We start from the raw sequence: 12,778 nt of genomic DNA, 5'->3' as shown, positions 1-12,778 counted from the left end.
TCTGAGGTGTGCTGTCCTCAACTGGCAGCAGCACCAACAATCTTCACGGAATTCAAAACCATGATTGGTCAGGTAAGATGATGATTTGGTAATAGTTCAAAATACTTTGCCACGCTACAAATGCAATATGTTAAAAGATCATCAAACAAATGCTTTCAGGTACCCTATACTAACCTTCTACATTAATTTAATATATCTCTTGAACCATTTCTCCACTGCCAAGAAAAACGTTCCCTACTGTAGACAAAACGCACAGCATATCACATTTAAAACCGAAGTTGGTAGCTCTGTGGCATCTCTGAATGCCCCATTTAAAAAATAAATAAAGGTCTGTGCTAATACCATCTGTGCTTTTGAGAGTGCTAACATATACCTAGCATAGGCCCAACAAATTCACAAAGATCACAGACAAATCTATAATTGATCACCTCTCTTTTAGGATTGATGCCATTGCCCTTAAACTCAAGTATTAGGATTTGAAAAAAATTTAAGCATAGTGTCTTGTCTCATTTTGGTGTGGAGCAGTGCAACTTACTCTAGCTTTTACTATTATTGCACAAATATAAATTTACATTTGACATTATATTTACTGTGTGTCTTAGTTAAATTAAAGTGTGAACACTCAAATGCATTATTGAAATGTAACCACTGAAACACTGACATTTTATAAATGTGTTCACTAATGTTCACGTTAATTGTTTACGTGTATTCATTATTCATGTTTTATATTTAAATATTTCATTGTATTTTCAGAAGTAAACATGTATTCCTTATTCACATTTTAGCGTTTATTTTGAAAAGTTATATGTGTGCATGTATAATCACGTACTCGAAATACAAATTAAGTGTTCAGTTAAAGTTAGCCTGACTAAAGGCCCTAATTTTAAAATGTATTTTGCTTGGTTAGGGTGTTATGTTTTTTGCAGGTGTGTTTCAAGGTCTCATTAGTTAGAGAAAATGAGTTTTGTTATATGTAGTAGTTTTGTTGATAGTAAGGCCCGAGAAGAGGAATCTTAGCAAGAGATGTGAAGACCTGATGAGCAGCTGAAGTTTCCTATTGATTGTGTATTGGGAAAGGGGGATGTTCAAGGTTGCAGTAATTGTCCGAGTTCTGTGGGATGAGAAAGTCGGGTGATGTTGCTATTGCACACAACTGACAAGGAGTTGATTGGGTCTTGGTGAGGAGGTAAAAGATATGATTGATGTTGAAGGTTCTGTTTGATTTAATTAATGCTCACGCTGTTAGAAATTAAGGCAGATTTATTTTATTTTATTTAGACTTTGAGAGGTATAGACCTCTCTGCTTCCTTTATTCTTGCAAGTGTGAAGCTTTATGCTAAACACTTATTCCCTTTGCTGGGAGACTCCTACTGAAGTCTACACTTTGCTGACACCTTCTCGCATTTCCATAGCGCCCTAAGATTTCATCCAAACTATCTTCATTTTAACTTAGAACTCTGTTTATATGAATTTAGAATCATTTCATGTTTAGGAGGGAGAGCAGGGGTTTCTTTATGGAACACCTATTTTTAATTCTCAGTTTCTGTATTGGTGTGATTGTCATTACTTTGTATCTTAATTTAATGAGACTGAATCCACTGCGATATTTCAGCTTGCTAGCTGTGATCCTTTTTAATATGTTCATGACATGCATGTGTATTAGATTGTTATTGATTGGAAATAAACCCATTTCATTTCAACCACCGATTCCTGGTCCTCATTGCATGGCCAATAGGCGTCATGAAAATTTGAAGTGTTTAATATTGTGAACTCCCTCGGGGTCTCAGTCAGCTTAAAAAGATCCCTCAGAAAGAGTGATTGTAAATCACACTCTTGCGCTCTCTCAACTGCAATAGCAGTTGCAGTTACAAACCATTGCTACATACCTCTCTGAATCAAAAATAGGAGGGAGGACCTTTTCACACCATTTCCTGTTTACAATTCAGAAAGGATTGCAAAAAAAGCTTTTACGTTCAACAGAATTTTCCAATTCATACAAGGGCTTTTGTACATTAAGAAAAGCTCTTCTGTGGTCGGAAAAGATTTGTGAATCGGACCTTAAGTTCTTAAGTGTTCCTTCATCCGCAAACCTTAAATGGTTGCAGAAATTTACATGAGCAGCCGTGTTTTGCTAGGTTTTGTTTCGATTGTTGCACTTAACAGTGGTGAAACATAGGCCCCCTGCAGCACCTGCGGTGCGGGGGAGCCCCAAGCTCTAGATGTCCCCTTAGCCAAGCACCCTAGTCTGAGAGCTCCTTACTGAGTCAGGAAGAGAGACCCCTCCATGTAGTTTGCAGGGGGGGGGGGGGTCAAGTTTTTTAATGCTGCTGTCAATAAAACCTTATTTATTTGGAACGTGCTTGTAGAGTGAGGATATTTGAATACTTTTCAGAATTTACCAGGAAAGAGTCAGTCCGAAATTAAAGGATGCCAGATTTTTTTTTTTCAATTTCTGCCAGTTTTTTTAACTTATGGCTTGGATGATTTTCCTGGAATGTTTAATTTCTGGCTTGCCTTAACAGTATGTCAGCTGCAGTCCTCTTGAAGAGGCCAATGTGGCTCAAATATTTTCCTTAAAGCAGGATGTTCAGGAAAAGGTTACGGGTAAAGGTATTGGGGAGAAGGTATGTTCTATTGGCTAATTTAGAACATGGGGCCTAGGCTGTAATCCCAGCTTCGACATTAATGAAAATTATGTGATTATGGACAGTCACTCTTGTGGCTAAAGCATGTAAATACGTGAAATGTAATACAGCTGTAAACATGTGAAATGTAGTTGTATAATTGAAACTGTATAAAATCCCACCTGAGGTACATAACCCTGTATCTGTCAGCATTTATATTGCTCAGTGTCTCTACCACTTGGTTGTGCTATATAATACCAGTACAGTTATACATTGATATATCCCATTTGATGGTTTTAAACTCTCTAGTTTGAACAGCAGTACCGCAGATGGTAGTTAGGTGGACAGCTTTTTTGTTAGCTGTTTGTTTCTTCCAAAAAGTTAGAACGCCTCTATAATCTCTGTGGAGTGTATAATCTGAGGCAACCAAATAAAAATGATATACTTTGTTACAATATCATAGAAACCTCAATTACATTTTTGAAGTTTGTATCTGCATGATTGGGTGAATGTTTTTTTCAAGAATTTTTATTAGGGTTGTGTTTTTTTCAAAGATTTCAATAAGCAGAATATGGCGTTGCAATACAATAAAACATGTGTCTCTTAAACAGTCATGCAGACAAATGGTTTAATAGAACAAACAAATCTGAATAGTCTAATAACATTTGCTGGTCATTACACAGCTTTAGAAAGGAGAAGAGTGAGTGTAGGAAGAGGTAGCTCTAGTAGTTGACATAGGTAAGAGAAGCTGATGTGTATGTTGAAAGTGCTGTACCGAAAGAAAAGGCGTGGCCAGGACATGTTGTAGTATAGTCCACTAAGGGATATGTAACAAGAGAGTTACTACTGGTACATAGGATAGTTGTGTTCTTTGTGTGGGTTGGGTTTGTGAGAAGGATTTTTGCATGTGCATGTCAAGTTTCTTCCACAGTTGGCGCGATTTTTAAGAGTCAAAGTTCCTATTCAAGGCAGGGTTTTTGAACAAGAACCTTGAATTATTTTGGCTTTTTGAACAAGTACCTTGAATTGTTTACTTCAACTACTGTGTTTTGTGTGCAGAATTTCTTGCATCTACATTTACAAACTACGACCTTGGCGAATACGGAAGAGACTGGAAAACATGTGTTACAAATGTGAATGCCATGATACGCAGCATACGCTGTGAAACCAAACGTGACTTGGTAAGTGAAACAATGAGGCAAGCCACTTTTTTAGCTCCTTATTTCATTTGTATTCTGGCCTCACTTTGTATTTTAGCATTCAGTTTTGGCTGTTGCAATTTTCATATAGTTTTTCATTGTTTCTTTAGATAATGTTATTCGTTTGCAAGCACAAATGGCCCAAAACTTGCCATTTGATAATGTTGCATTATTTTTAGGTCTCTCATAAGACAACATATGTGCTGTCTCTTTTAAGACATTTTGCTTTGTAATGGGGGCTTAGAGACCACCCATTTCTTACATTGGTTGGCTTCATTGTCACTCATTGGCTTTCTTCTTATTGATCAGCTACCATAAGCGTCCTTCCTCTTTGTGTTTTTGTCCCTTCTCAGGAGCACGAATGCCTTAATTGTTCCCTTCAACTGCTAATTTTTTCAGGCACTATCTTCATGTTTAAGCACTTTATGAGCGTGCCTGTTCTTCAGCTGTCTGCCTCAGGTACTTCTCTCCCTTCATATTCCTCCTACGCTCTGTGGTCCATCTGCTTGCCCCAGCACCTACGATGTCCATATGCTTGCTCCCAGCACCTCCCTCCCACCCTCCATTGTCTGTGTGCTTGGTCCCGCCCCTCTCTCCAACGCTTTGTTGTTCCTCTGCTTGACACCCCAACCACCATCACTTTGTTGTCCATGTTGTCCACACCCGCCTTCTCTCCATTGACTGTGTTAACCAGTCCTTTGTCCATGTTGGTGCCACATGCCTTCCCACTGTCTTCCGAGTTGTCCTCCCCTACCCTTCCTTCACTGTCCATGTTGTGTTGGACTCCCCTCCTCACCTGCCCTCTCTCTGTTGTGCATATTGTCCCCCATTGTCCATGTTGTTCCCCATCACAACAAAAAAAGGGCTATGACCCAGACACCACTGGCCTCATCATAGCTCTTTTTTCCACCATCACCCTTTGTCTGTGTTTATCCCCCCCAGCTGTCCTTGCTGCTTCCCACCCTGAAATAAAAAAAAATATATGATGTAGTCACCGATGACTGCATCATGGCACTCTTTTTCCACACCCTGCATTTTCCACGTTGTGCGTCCCCGCAGAGGACCTCCATCAATCTGCGTTGCTGCCCACCAGTGCTGTTTACATCACAGTGCTTTATTTTTGTTTTTTTATTTTTACTTTCACAGCCACTCTGCTGTAAACATGGCCAAAAACATTGACATAACCAATACCTCTCGGAGGCGAGACCTCTTCTCTATGCCAATACTTGTTAATATATTGAGTACAGACAGGAGAATGCAATACAGAAGACCAAGTACTCACTGTTAAATTGAGTCTAACAAGATTAGCAGTCCTGTTTGTAGCATATATTGTTGGTGACCACATGCTGTTGACCCTTCGGTCATCTAGGGTTGGTCTGAATATTGCAAGTTGTTTTCCTCCAGCTTCGTTTGGCCGTCTTTATCTATGAGACCACATCTCGAAAAAGAAAAAATAGAGCACTGGTGTTACCGAGGAAAGGGAATGTAAAGCACCAATCGAATTGTCACTCTTGACCCTTCATGCCATGTCACTTACTAGTATGCCAGGTCATATGAGAATGGCTTGAAGAAGGAGAGAGAATCAAAATATGCTTTTAAAATGTAGCCCTCGATTTCATGTACAGATAATATTATTTAATTGGTTTTAGTTATGTATTCAGTGCCCTCCTGTAGATCATGGTGAAAAGGGCAGTCTGGTGTGCCAGCTTGTTAAGTCTAAAAAGATAATTTGACTACATCATAATCATAGATGTGCTCACCACGCTGCTATTGGGGTGAGTGAGCCGAGTGACTTGGTTTCAGGAGCTTACAAGGAATTTGAAAGCAATGCTAAGCTGGGTTGTGGAAGGGGGTTGTGTGTAATTGACCTATAGGAATGAGACTAATGCATGTTGGAGAAAGAGGACTCTGATGTAAAATGTATACAACTCCTAAAACTGAGCATAGAGGTACAGCAACTCCAACTCAGCCCCTGTCCACACAGGGAGCAAAGAAACCGACAGTCCAAGCATCCTTGGAGGCATTACTTGTGGAGGTCTCACACCCAAAAGGCACCAGGAGAAAGCAAGAACAGTGTTTCTACTGTTTACCTGAGGGAGCAGGAAAGCGTCATGATTGAGGACATCAGCTCAAAAAGACATATTGATATCAAACACAGACTGGACTCAAACATTGAAATCCAGATCAAAAAGCACACCAAACCTAGAAGGAATTAAGGCTTGAACTGGAGCAGAGTTGATTCTGGTTGACCTCAAAATTAATCTTTCATTCCTAAACATGCTGATGACGCTAGAAATAGTTGACATTCACACAAGAAACACATTTACATTGACCCAGACACTGGAAACTGAGTGGCAAAGACCCTAGAGCAACATTTGAGTTAAAAAAGAAAAGGGCAACACAGTAGCTCAAAAAGGAATCAAAAGGACAGTTTCCTTTGAGGCGGGACTATCTCCTGCATTGCATTTCTACACTATCCTTAAGCGCAGTAAGACCAACTCATTTGGATCACCTTTTCCAGGTGGCAATACCCCTTGTTCACCATCTACACTAAGGCACACTGATACAAGGAGGAGGAACAACAGGAGGATGGCACCACACCACACAAACTTTAAGGACTCAATACAGTGACAGACCCCTTGAACAGTGTCCCTTCAAGCTCTCTGCACCAAATGAGGCTTCAGTCTACCAGGCTATCATACAATGTGCTTCTTTCTAACATGAAGTTTTATGACTGTGGAATGAGAGGGTGGCTTGTTCCTCATTAAAACCCTGTCATGCAGGGGCATGGCCAAGCTAAGCATGGAGTTGGATGGGGATCTCTAGAACTTTGCTCCACCTCAGCAGAAAATCTGTGAGCAACACCCCTAAGCTGGAGCTCATTGCACGTACTGGTGATCAAGGATCAGCAGAGATACTTTCTGCAGCATTGGACTGATTGCTGGCTAGTTGCTGCCCAAACTCTTGGCACACACTCTGATGAAGACCTTTTGTGTCTGACATCTTAGATCTGCAAATAGCATAAACCAATGGTCATGTGGTGGAGGAAGGTGAGCCAGCAGAGCGAACCCACAAAACCCGTCCCTTTGGGCCGTCAGGCACCAGAAACTGAGCGGGGCAGAATGACACAGCTGGCCCAGAGCACGGGACGAGACTGGGCCTGTCCTCAAACAGCATTGTCAGGCCTGCATATGGTTCAGAAAGGCTTGCACACAGAAACAGCAGTGCCCCAGCCACCTATCTGAAAACATGGTTGGCCTGGCGCTGGGATGGGCTGAAAACAAAGATTTCCCCCCAAAGCCCGAGCCTGAGTGGAGCAGCACAACGCAGTGGGTCTGGGCTGTGGGATTGGACTAGGCCTGCCTCCAAACAGCGACACCAGTCTGGTGAGCCAACATACGGAGAACACTGCGATCAGTTTGAGTGGCAAAGGCAGCGGCAAGAGAGACCGTGTCAGACACCCCGGGTGAGCCCAATCATGCAGATGGCCCTCAACCGCACGAGCTCGAACAGGGCAACAGGAGCAGCCCACGCCCATCCAAAGAACACACTCCCAGCCAGGAAGTGGAGAAGGACCTGATCAGGCAGAACATGAGAGAGCACAACAGGGAACCCCCAATGACCTCCAACAGGCGGAGGAGCAAGTCCTGCGACACAACACGCCCCCTCCCCCACCGCGAGGTGAGAGGTAGGGACGTGGGCTGGACCCTGGACAGCAGTGACAATGCTGCACAAGCATCAGTCAAACCCTCTTGACTGTTTCTCACCCACTCCCCTGCATAGTCGCGAAGATTCAGCAGGCCCAGGCTCCCATAAATACGGCAACACCTGAAATCCCCCCCCCCACCCCCCTCCCAGTGAAAGTAAGAGGGACTGACATTCCACCTCCCCCCACACCTGGTGGTAGGCCCTGCATAACAAGAAACCCCCTGAAGAGAGGTGGTGATATTTTGGCAACTCCTACACTGGCTGGGACAAGCAAGGGGAGCAAACTTAAGGATGCACTGGGTCTCCTGCCCTGACCTAACCCTCCCCCGCTTTCAACAGCCCCCCGCTGAGGCCTATAGCGCAACGCTAATACAATGGTCAAAGGCAAACACCACAATGACGGTTCTGTGGTACATATGTGGAACCGCACGGAGGAAGGAACAGACAAAACTGGAGACTCTCTCACAGACTTCGTGTCCCCACAACAACACTTGTCACGCAGGACTATCTGGTGCAGATTCACTCAGACATTGGTCTCCTAAGCTCTGATTTCAAATCCTGCATACAGGAACTGAAATAAGAGGTCTCTGAAGTGCACCAACAAGCTGACGACCTAGAACACACAGTAGATTCAAGAACTGAAGACCAGGAATTGCTGTGGCTACAGATCCAAAAGCAACAGGTACAGGCAGTGGATCTACAGACAAAACCAGAACATCTCGAAAACTGCATCATACTCCATAAGATATGAATCATGGGAATCCCAGCTGGGCGGAGGGAAGGATGCCTTGGCTTTCACCAGGGACCTTATCCAAGCAATCTGAGGGAACCTGGATTTTCCTGCACCTAGCCTGGACAGAGCCCCATAGTCTTAGCAAGCTCCATCAGAAAAGATCCAGCCCCTGACAAGGATCCACTCCTTCAAGCAGAAGGAGGAAATCCTGTTTATGGCCAGTGGCATGGTAGACCTGGAGTTTCGTGGTCATTCTCAGCTCTTCCATGATTTAGCGACCTCAATGCTGTGACACTGCATGAACTTTCGTCCAGTCCCAGAGTACCTCACCAGCAAACCGATCAAATAGCAATTAGGCTATCCCTTCAGCATAGTGTTCCAATGGGCAAGAAGCACTGCGTCATCAGGACCTTGGTAGAGGTGAGAGCACTTCTGGGACTGCCCACAGAAAGGGAGGAAGCGCGTCCACAGGATGAACAGCCATAGCCAAGTCTAAGGGCCTGGTTTAGATTTTAGCGGACGTGTTACTCCGTCACAACAATGAGAGATAGCCTGTCAGCCGAAATATACATTCCATAGGATTTAATGAGACTTATATTTCGGCAGACAGGCTATCCGTCACCATTGTGACAGAGTAACTTGTCTGCTGAAATCTAAATCAGACCCTAAGTCTGCAACTAGAATGCCAGGCAGTGTGAAGGAGCGCTAGACAGCGATGAAATACTGACAAGAACTCTGAGGAAGCTAAAGCAGACATTATCTCCAACCTCCTTAAAATGAAACTGGAACTGTCCCCAACGACTAAGGGAGTCCAACCAGATGGGCTCCCATAGCATTTAGCCCAAACCCGCAACCATGACCCTCCTGAAATAGGGCTAGTGTCAGACTTTTCCAGGTTCAAGGCCCAATGGGACATGGGGTGATGCTACATCACTCTTTACTGGCTACATTCAACTACAACTACTGTTTGGCCTGTCTCCTAGCAAGGAGAGTTGATGCGCTGTACCACATGATCAAGAACCACACCTAGAGTGAGAACCCACCATCATGCGCACACAGTAAAGGGACCCCCTTATTGAACTGGCCTCGTTGGCCCCTCACTGTTTAAAACCCTTGTTTATTCCCTTTCACCTGCTTCCTCCTCCTACCGAAGGGCCCATCTTTTTCTTAAGGCATCACACAGCAATGCAAAACACAATGCCACCCAATTTAACTGCACCCACAGATGAGTCCACACACTCGGGGGCCTCTCTCTACCAGTCACATTCCCTCCTACTCTAAAACTCTTATCCCTCAATGTTAGAGGTTTAAACTCACCAGTTAAGAGATGCTAGATCTGGCGCCACATCCTTTAACAAGATATAGTCATCCTCTTTCTATGGGAAACACACCCCTTTAAAAAATTCAAAAAGCAGACGCTACACCCGGCATACCCTCCCCAATCCTGGGCCTCACCATAATCCAAAACTGTGGGAGTCGCCATCATTTGCAAAACACACTCCTCCATCACTAGGGACATGGAGGGCCGTTGCATACAGTTTGTCCTGCGCTCGGGCGGAACCAAAATCACACTTCTAAACATATATGCCCCAAACACACTTCTGGCCCACAGCCTTAACACTGCATCAGGGCATATCATAGCAGGAGGCGACTTAACTCTGCCTAATATCTACCAGAGCACGGGTTCTATGGCCATGCTAAAAAAATAACTCTTGGAACTGGGGCTGATAGATGCCTGGTACCACCTACATCCAAATGCGAAAGACTACTTATTCTTCTCCCACTTCCCTGTCACCTATTCAATTATAGACTACCTACTGGTGACGCAATTGCTCCTTTCTGCCCTAGAGACGGTATCCATTTCCTACATCTCCATATCAGACAATGCAAATGTACCATCACTTAGAGGGAGGTTTTGCCTCCAAACGGAGACCACCACGCTGGTGACTCAACCTCTGACTTCTGCAAGGCCTGGTTAACGAGTAAACTATAAGGCACAGCAATCACAGACTACTTCCCACACAATGCAGACTGGAGGTGTCACTGCACACCCTCTGGGTTGCCTTCAAAGCTACTATAAGGGAAGTACTGACTTCTTGGAGATAGACAGGGCTAAAAAGGCTTGCCTGGTTGAAACCATACTCACATTAGAAATCAAGGCACTAGAACGCATGGATAAGAAGTCCCCTGCGAAAGCTAACCAACGCAAACTCGCTATGCTCCAGGGTCAACTAAAAACGCACAGGTTCAGTCATGCAGAACGAGCACTCTTCTCCATGGGCCAGAATCTTTAAGATGGGGCAAAAAAATAGAGCCCCTTCTTTCCCGCAAGATCTGACTACATAGGCACAGGTCGCTTATACTGCTAATCCACATCTCAGATAGCACCAATACAGGAAGGAGGGAGGAAAGACAGCAGCCTTCCATACCTTCTATCAGTCTCTATATGAACAAAGGCAGGAATGCCAGGAGTACAGAAAGGCCTAACTGGATTCTTGTGACTGCCCCTCTGTTGACTGTTGCCACCACAATGGCCGTGAGGCCCAGATAGATGAGGTGGAAGTCAGACAGCCCTTTAACAACTCCCAAACTGAAAATCCCCATGCCCTGATGACCTCAGCTTGTCTTTCTACAAAACCTTCCTCCCACTACTATTGCCCCATTTGACCCCATTGTTCAATTCATTTCCACACTGCTGCAGCCTCCCGCCCACCATGTGTGAGGCAGTGATAACACTGATTCCAAAACCGGGGAAAAACTCAGCACTTTGCATGTGATACCACCCAGTTGGTCTCTTAAACACACATACCAAATTATACACAATAATCCTGGCAATGAGGTTAGCTTACCTACTTCCAGGGCTAATCGACTCACACCAAGTGGGCTTCCTTTGCAATAGACAAGGAGCTGACATTATTAGATGCCTCATGCACCTAGTAGAGAAGATACGCAAAAGGGACATACTGGTCCTGCAGACATCCCTTAATGCTGAAAAAATATTTGATAGTCAGATGGAGATGATCTTTATAAAAATGCAGATTCGTCCCAAAACAAGTAACAAAATAATGAAGCATACGCCACTCCCACAGCCGTCATCCGAGTTAATGAGCACTGTACCTCCCTGTTGCGGCTCGCTATGGGGACGAGGCAGGGTTGCCCACTCTCCCCTTTCCTGTTTGCCCTGCTGACAGAACCATTGTAATTGTATAAATATATAGTGCTTACTACCCCTGACGTGGTGTCGAAGCGCTTTTCAGCAAGTCGCACGCTACTCCGGAACCCAAAAGGATTACTGGTGGATTAATATAGGAAAATATGAATACTGTATTAGTACTAGTGTGAGTTAATTTGATTAGAAGGATATTTGAGTTTGTTAGTAGCTTTGAATAGAATAATGGAGGGATAGAGAAGGGAAGAAACCAGAAGTGTTAAGGGTTATAGGATGAGGCTTGAGATGAGTAAAGGAGAGATGGAGGAGAGAAGAGTCTGTAGAAAGGGGTTAGAGAGATCATAGTAGTAGAATGGGTTTTGGATGAGTCAAAGGTAAGATAAGTGTAGGAGAATATAGTAGGGTTGTTTGGGAGATCATAGTAATAAACTGAGGTTCAGGTGATCCTAGATGCTGTAGAGGAGGGAAGAGCTTAAGCAGGGTTATTTGGAGATCATAGTAGTAGAATGAATTTAGGATGAGTCAGAGAGTGGGGATGGAGGATAGATTGATAGAGGTAAAGGGTGATAGGAAGACAGAGTAAAGCTTACTAGAGAGATGTTTTTTTTTACTTTTTTTTTTCCTCTCGTACAGTAGGACTAAAGTAATAAATATATACGTAAATACATAGTAAGGGAATATATGTGTAAGGAATAACATAATGGATATCACGTTTTGAGATTTAATTTTGTGTCGTATAAACAGAGTTTCAAGATTAGCAATATTTTAGGTTAATTTATTTGTATACTTTTCTAGCATTATTTTGCCTTTTCTCAATTTTCCATAGAAAAATGTTTGCTGATAAAATAGTTAGGAAAACAGTTGCTCACTGTAATAGTTAAAATGAAAATAGGGATGCAATAAGTATCTAATCTAACAACTTATCTAGGAACTATGCAATGACCTATGAACATGTTACACATAGAATAGTATACACATGTATTTTTATACATAGACATATATTCCTACATTGTATACATACTTGTATGTACATATATGCATACATATAAAGACACACACACATATATACATTTAACCGTGAGTAAATATACATTTGTTAAACAGGCTTAAGGAGTATGTACATATTTTATTATTACGAAATAGTAATTTTACATATTTCTTAAATAAATACACATATCTATATATATACACATATTCAGATTATACATGTTTACTAACATAGATATATGCAGTCCATTGCTGTTTGGATATGGTGGTTATGAAGGAAAGAGCCAACTCTTGAGTAGTCTTCTGAAGACAAGATAGTTATCCGTGGATCTTATATTTGCGGGTAATGAATTCCATA

General features: G+C 42.9%; 1 protein-coding gene across 2 annotated transcripts in view; it reads left to right on the top strand.

Moving 5' to 3' along the window:
* BEND2 (BEN domain containing 2) overlaps window positions 1-12,778 on the top strand; it is a 218,722-nt gene that overhangs the window by 149,760 nt on the left and 56,184 nt on the right. For both annotated transcript variants that reach the window (XM_069204528.1, XM_069204527.1), the window contains one exon: window positions 3,684-3,805. In XM_069204528.1, the coding sequence (XP_069060629.1) occupies window positions 3,684-3,805 (122 nt within the window). The remainder of the gene's footprint in view (window positions 1-3,683; window positions 3,806-12,778) is intronic.

Source organism: Pleurodeles waltl, chromosome 8, assembly GCF_031143425.1.
Source record: "Pleurodeles waltl isolate 20211129_DDA chromosome 8, aPleWal1.hap1.20221129, whole genome shotgun sequence".
In the NCBI taxonomy this organism is placed as follows: Eukaryota; Metazoa; Chordata; class Amphibia; order Caudata; family Salamandridae; genus Pleurodeles; species Pleurodeles waltl.
This window is presented reverse-complemented; position numbering and strand designations above follow the sequence as displayed.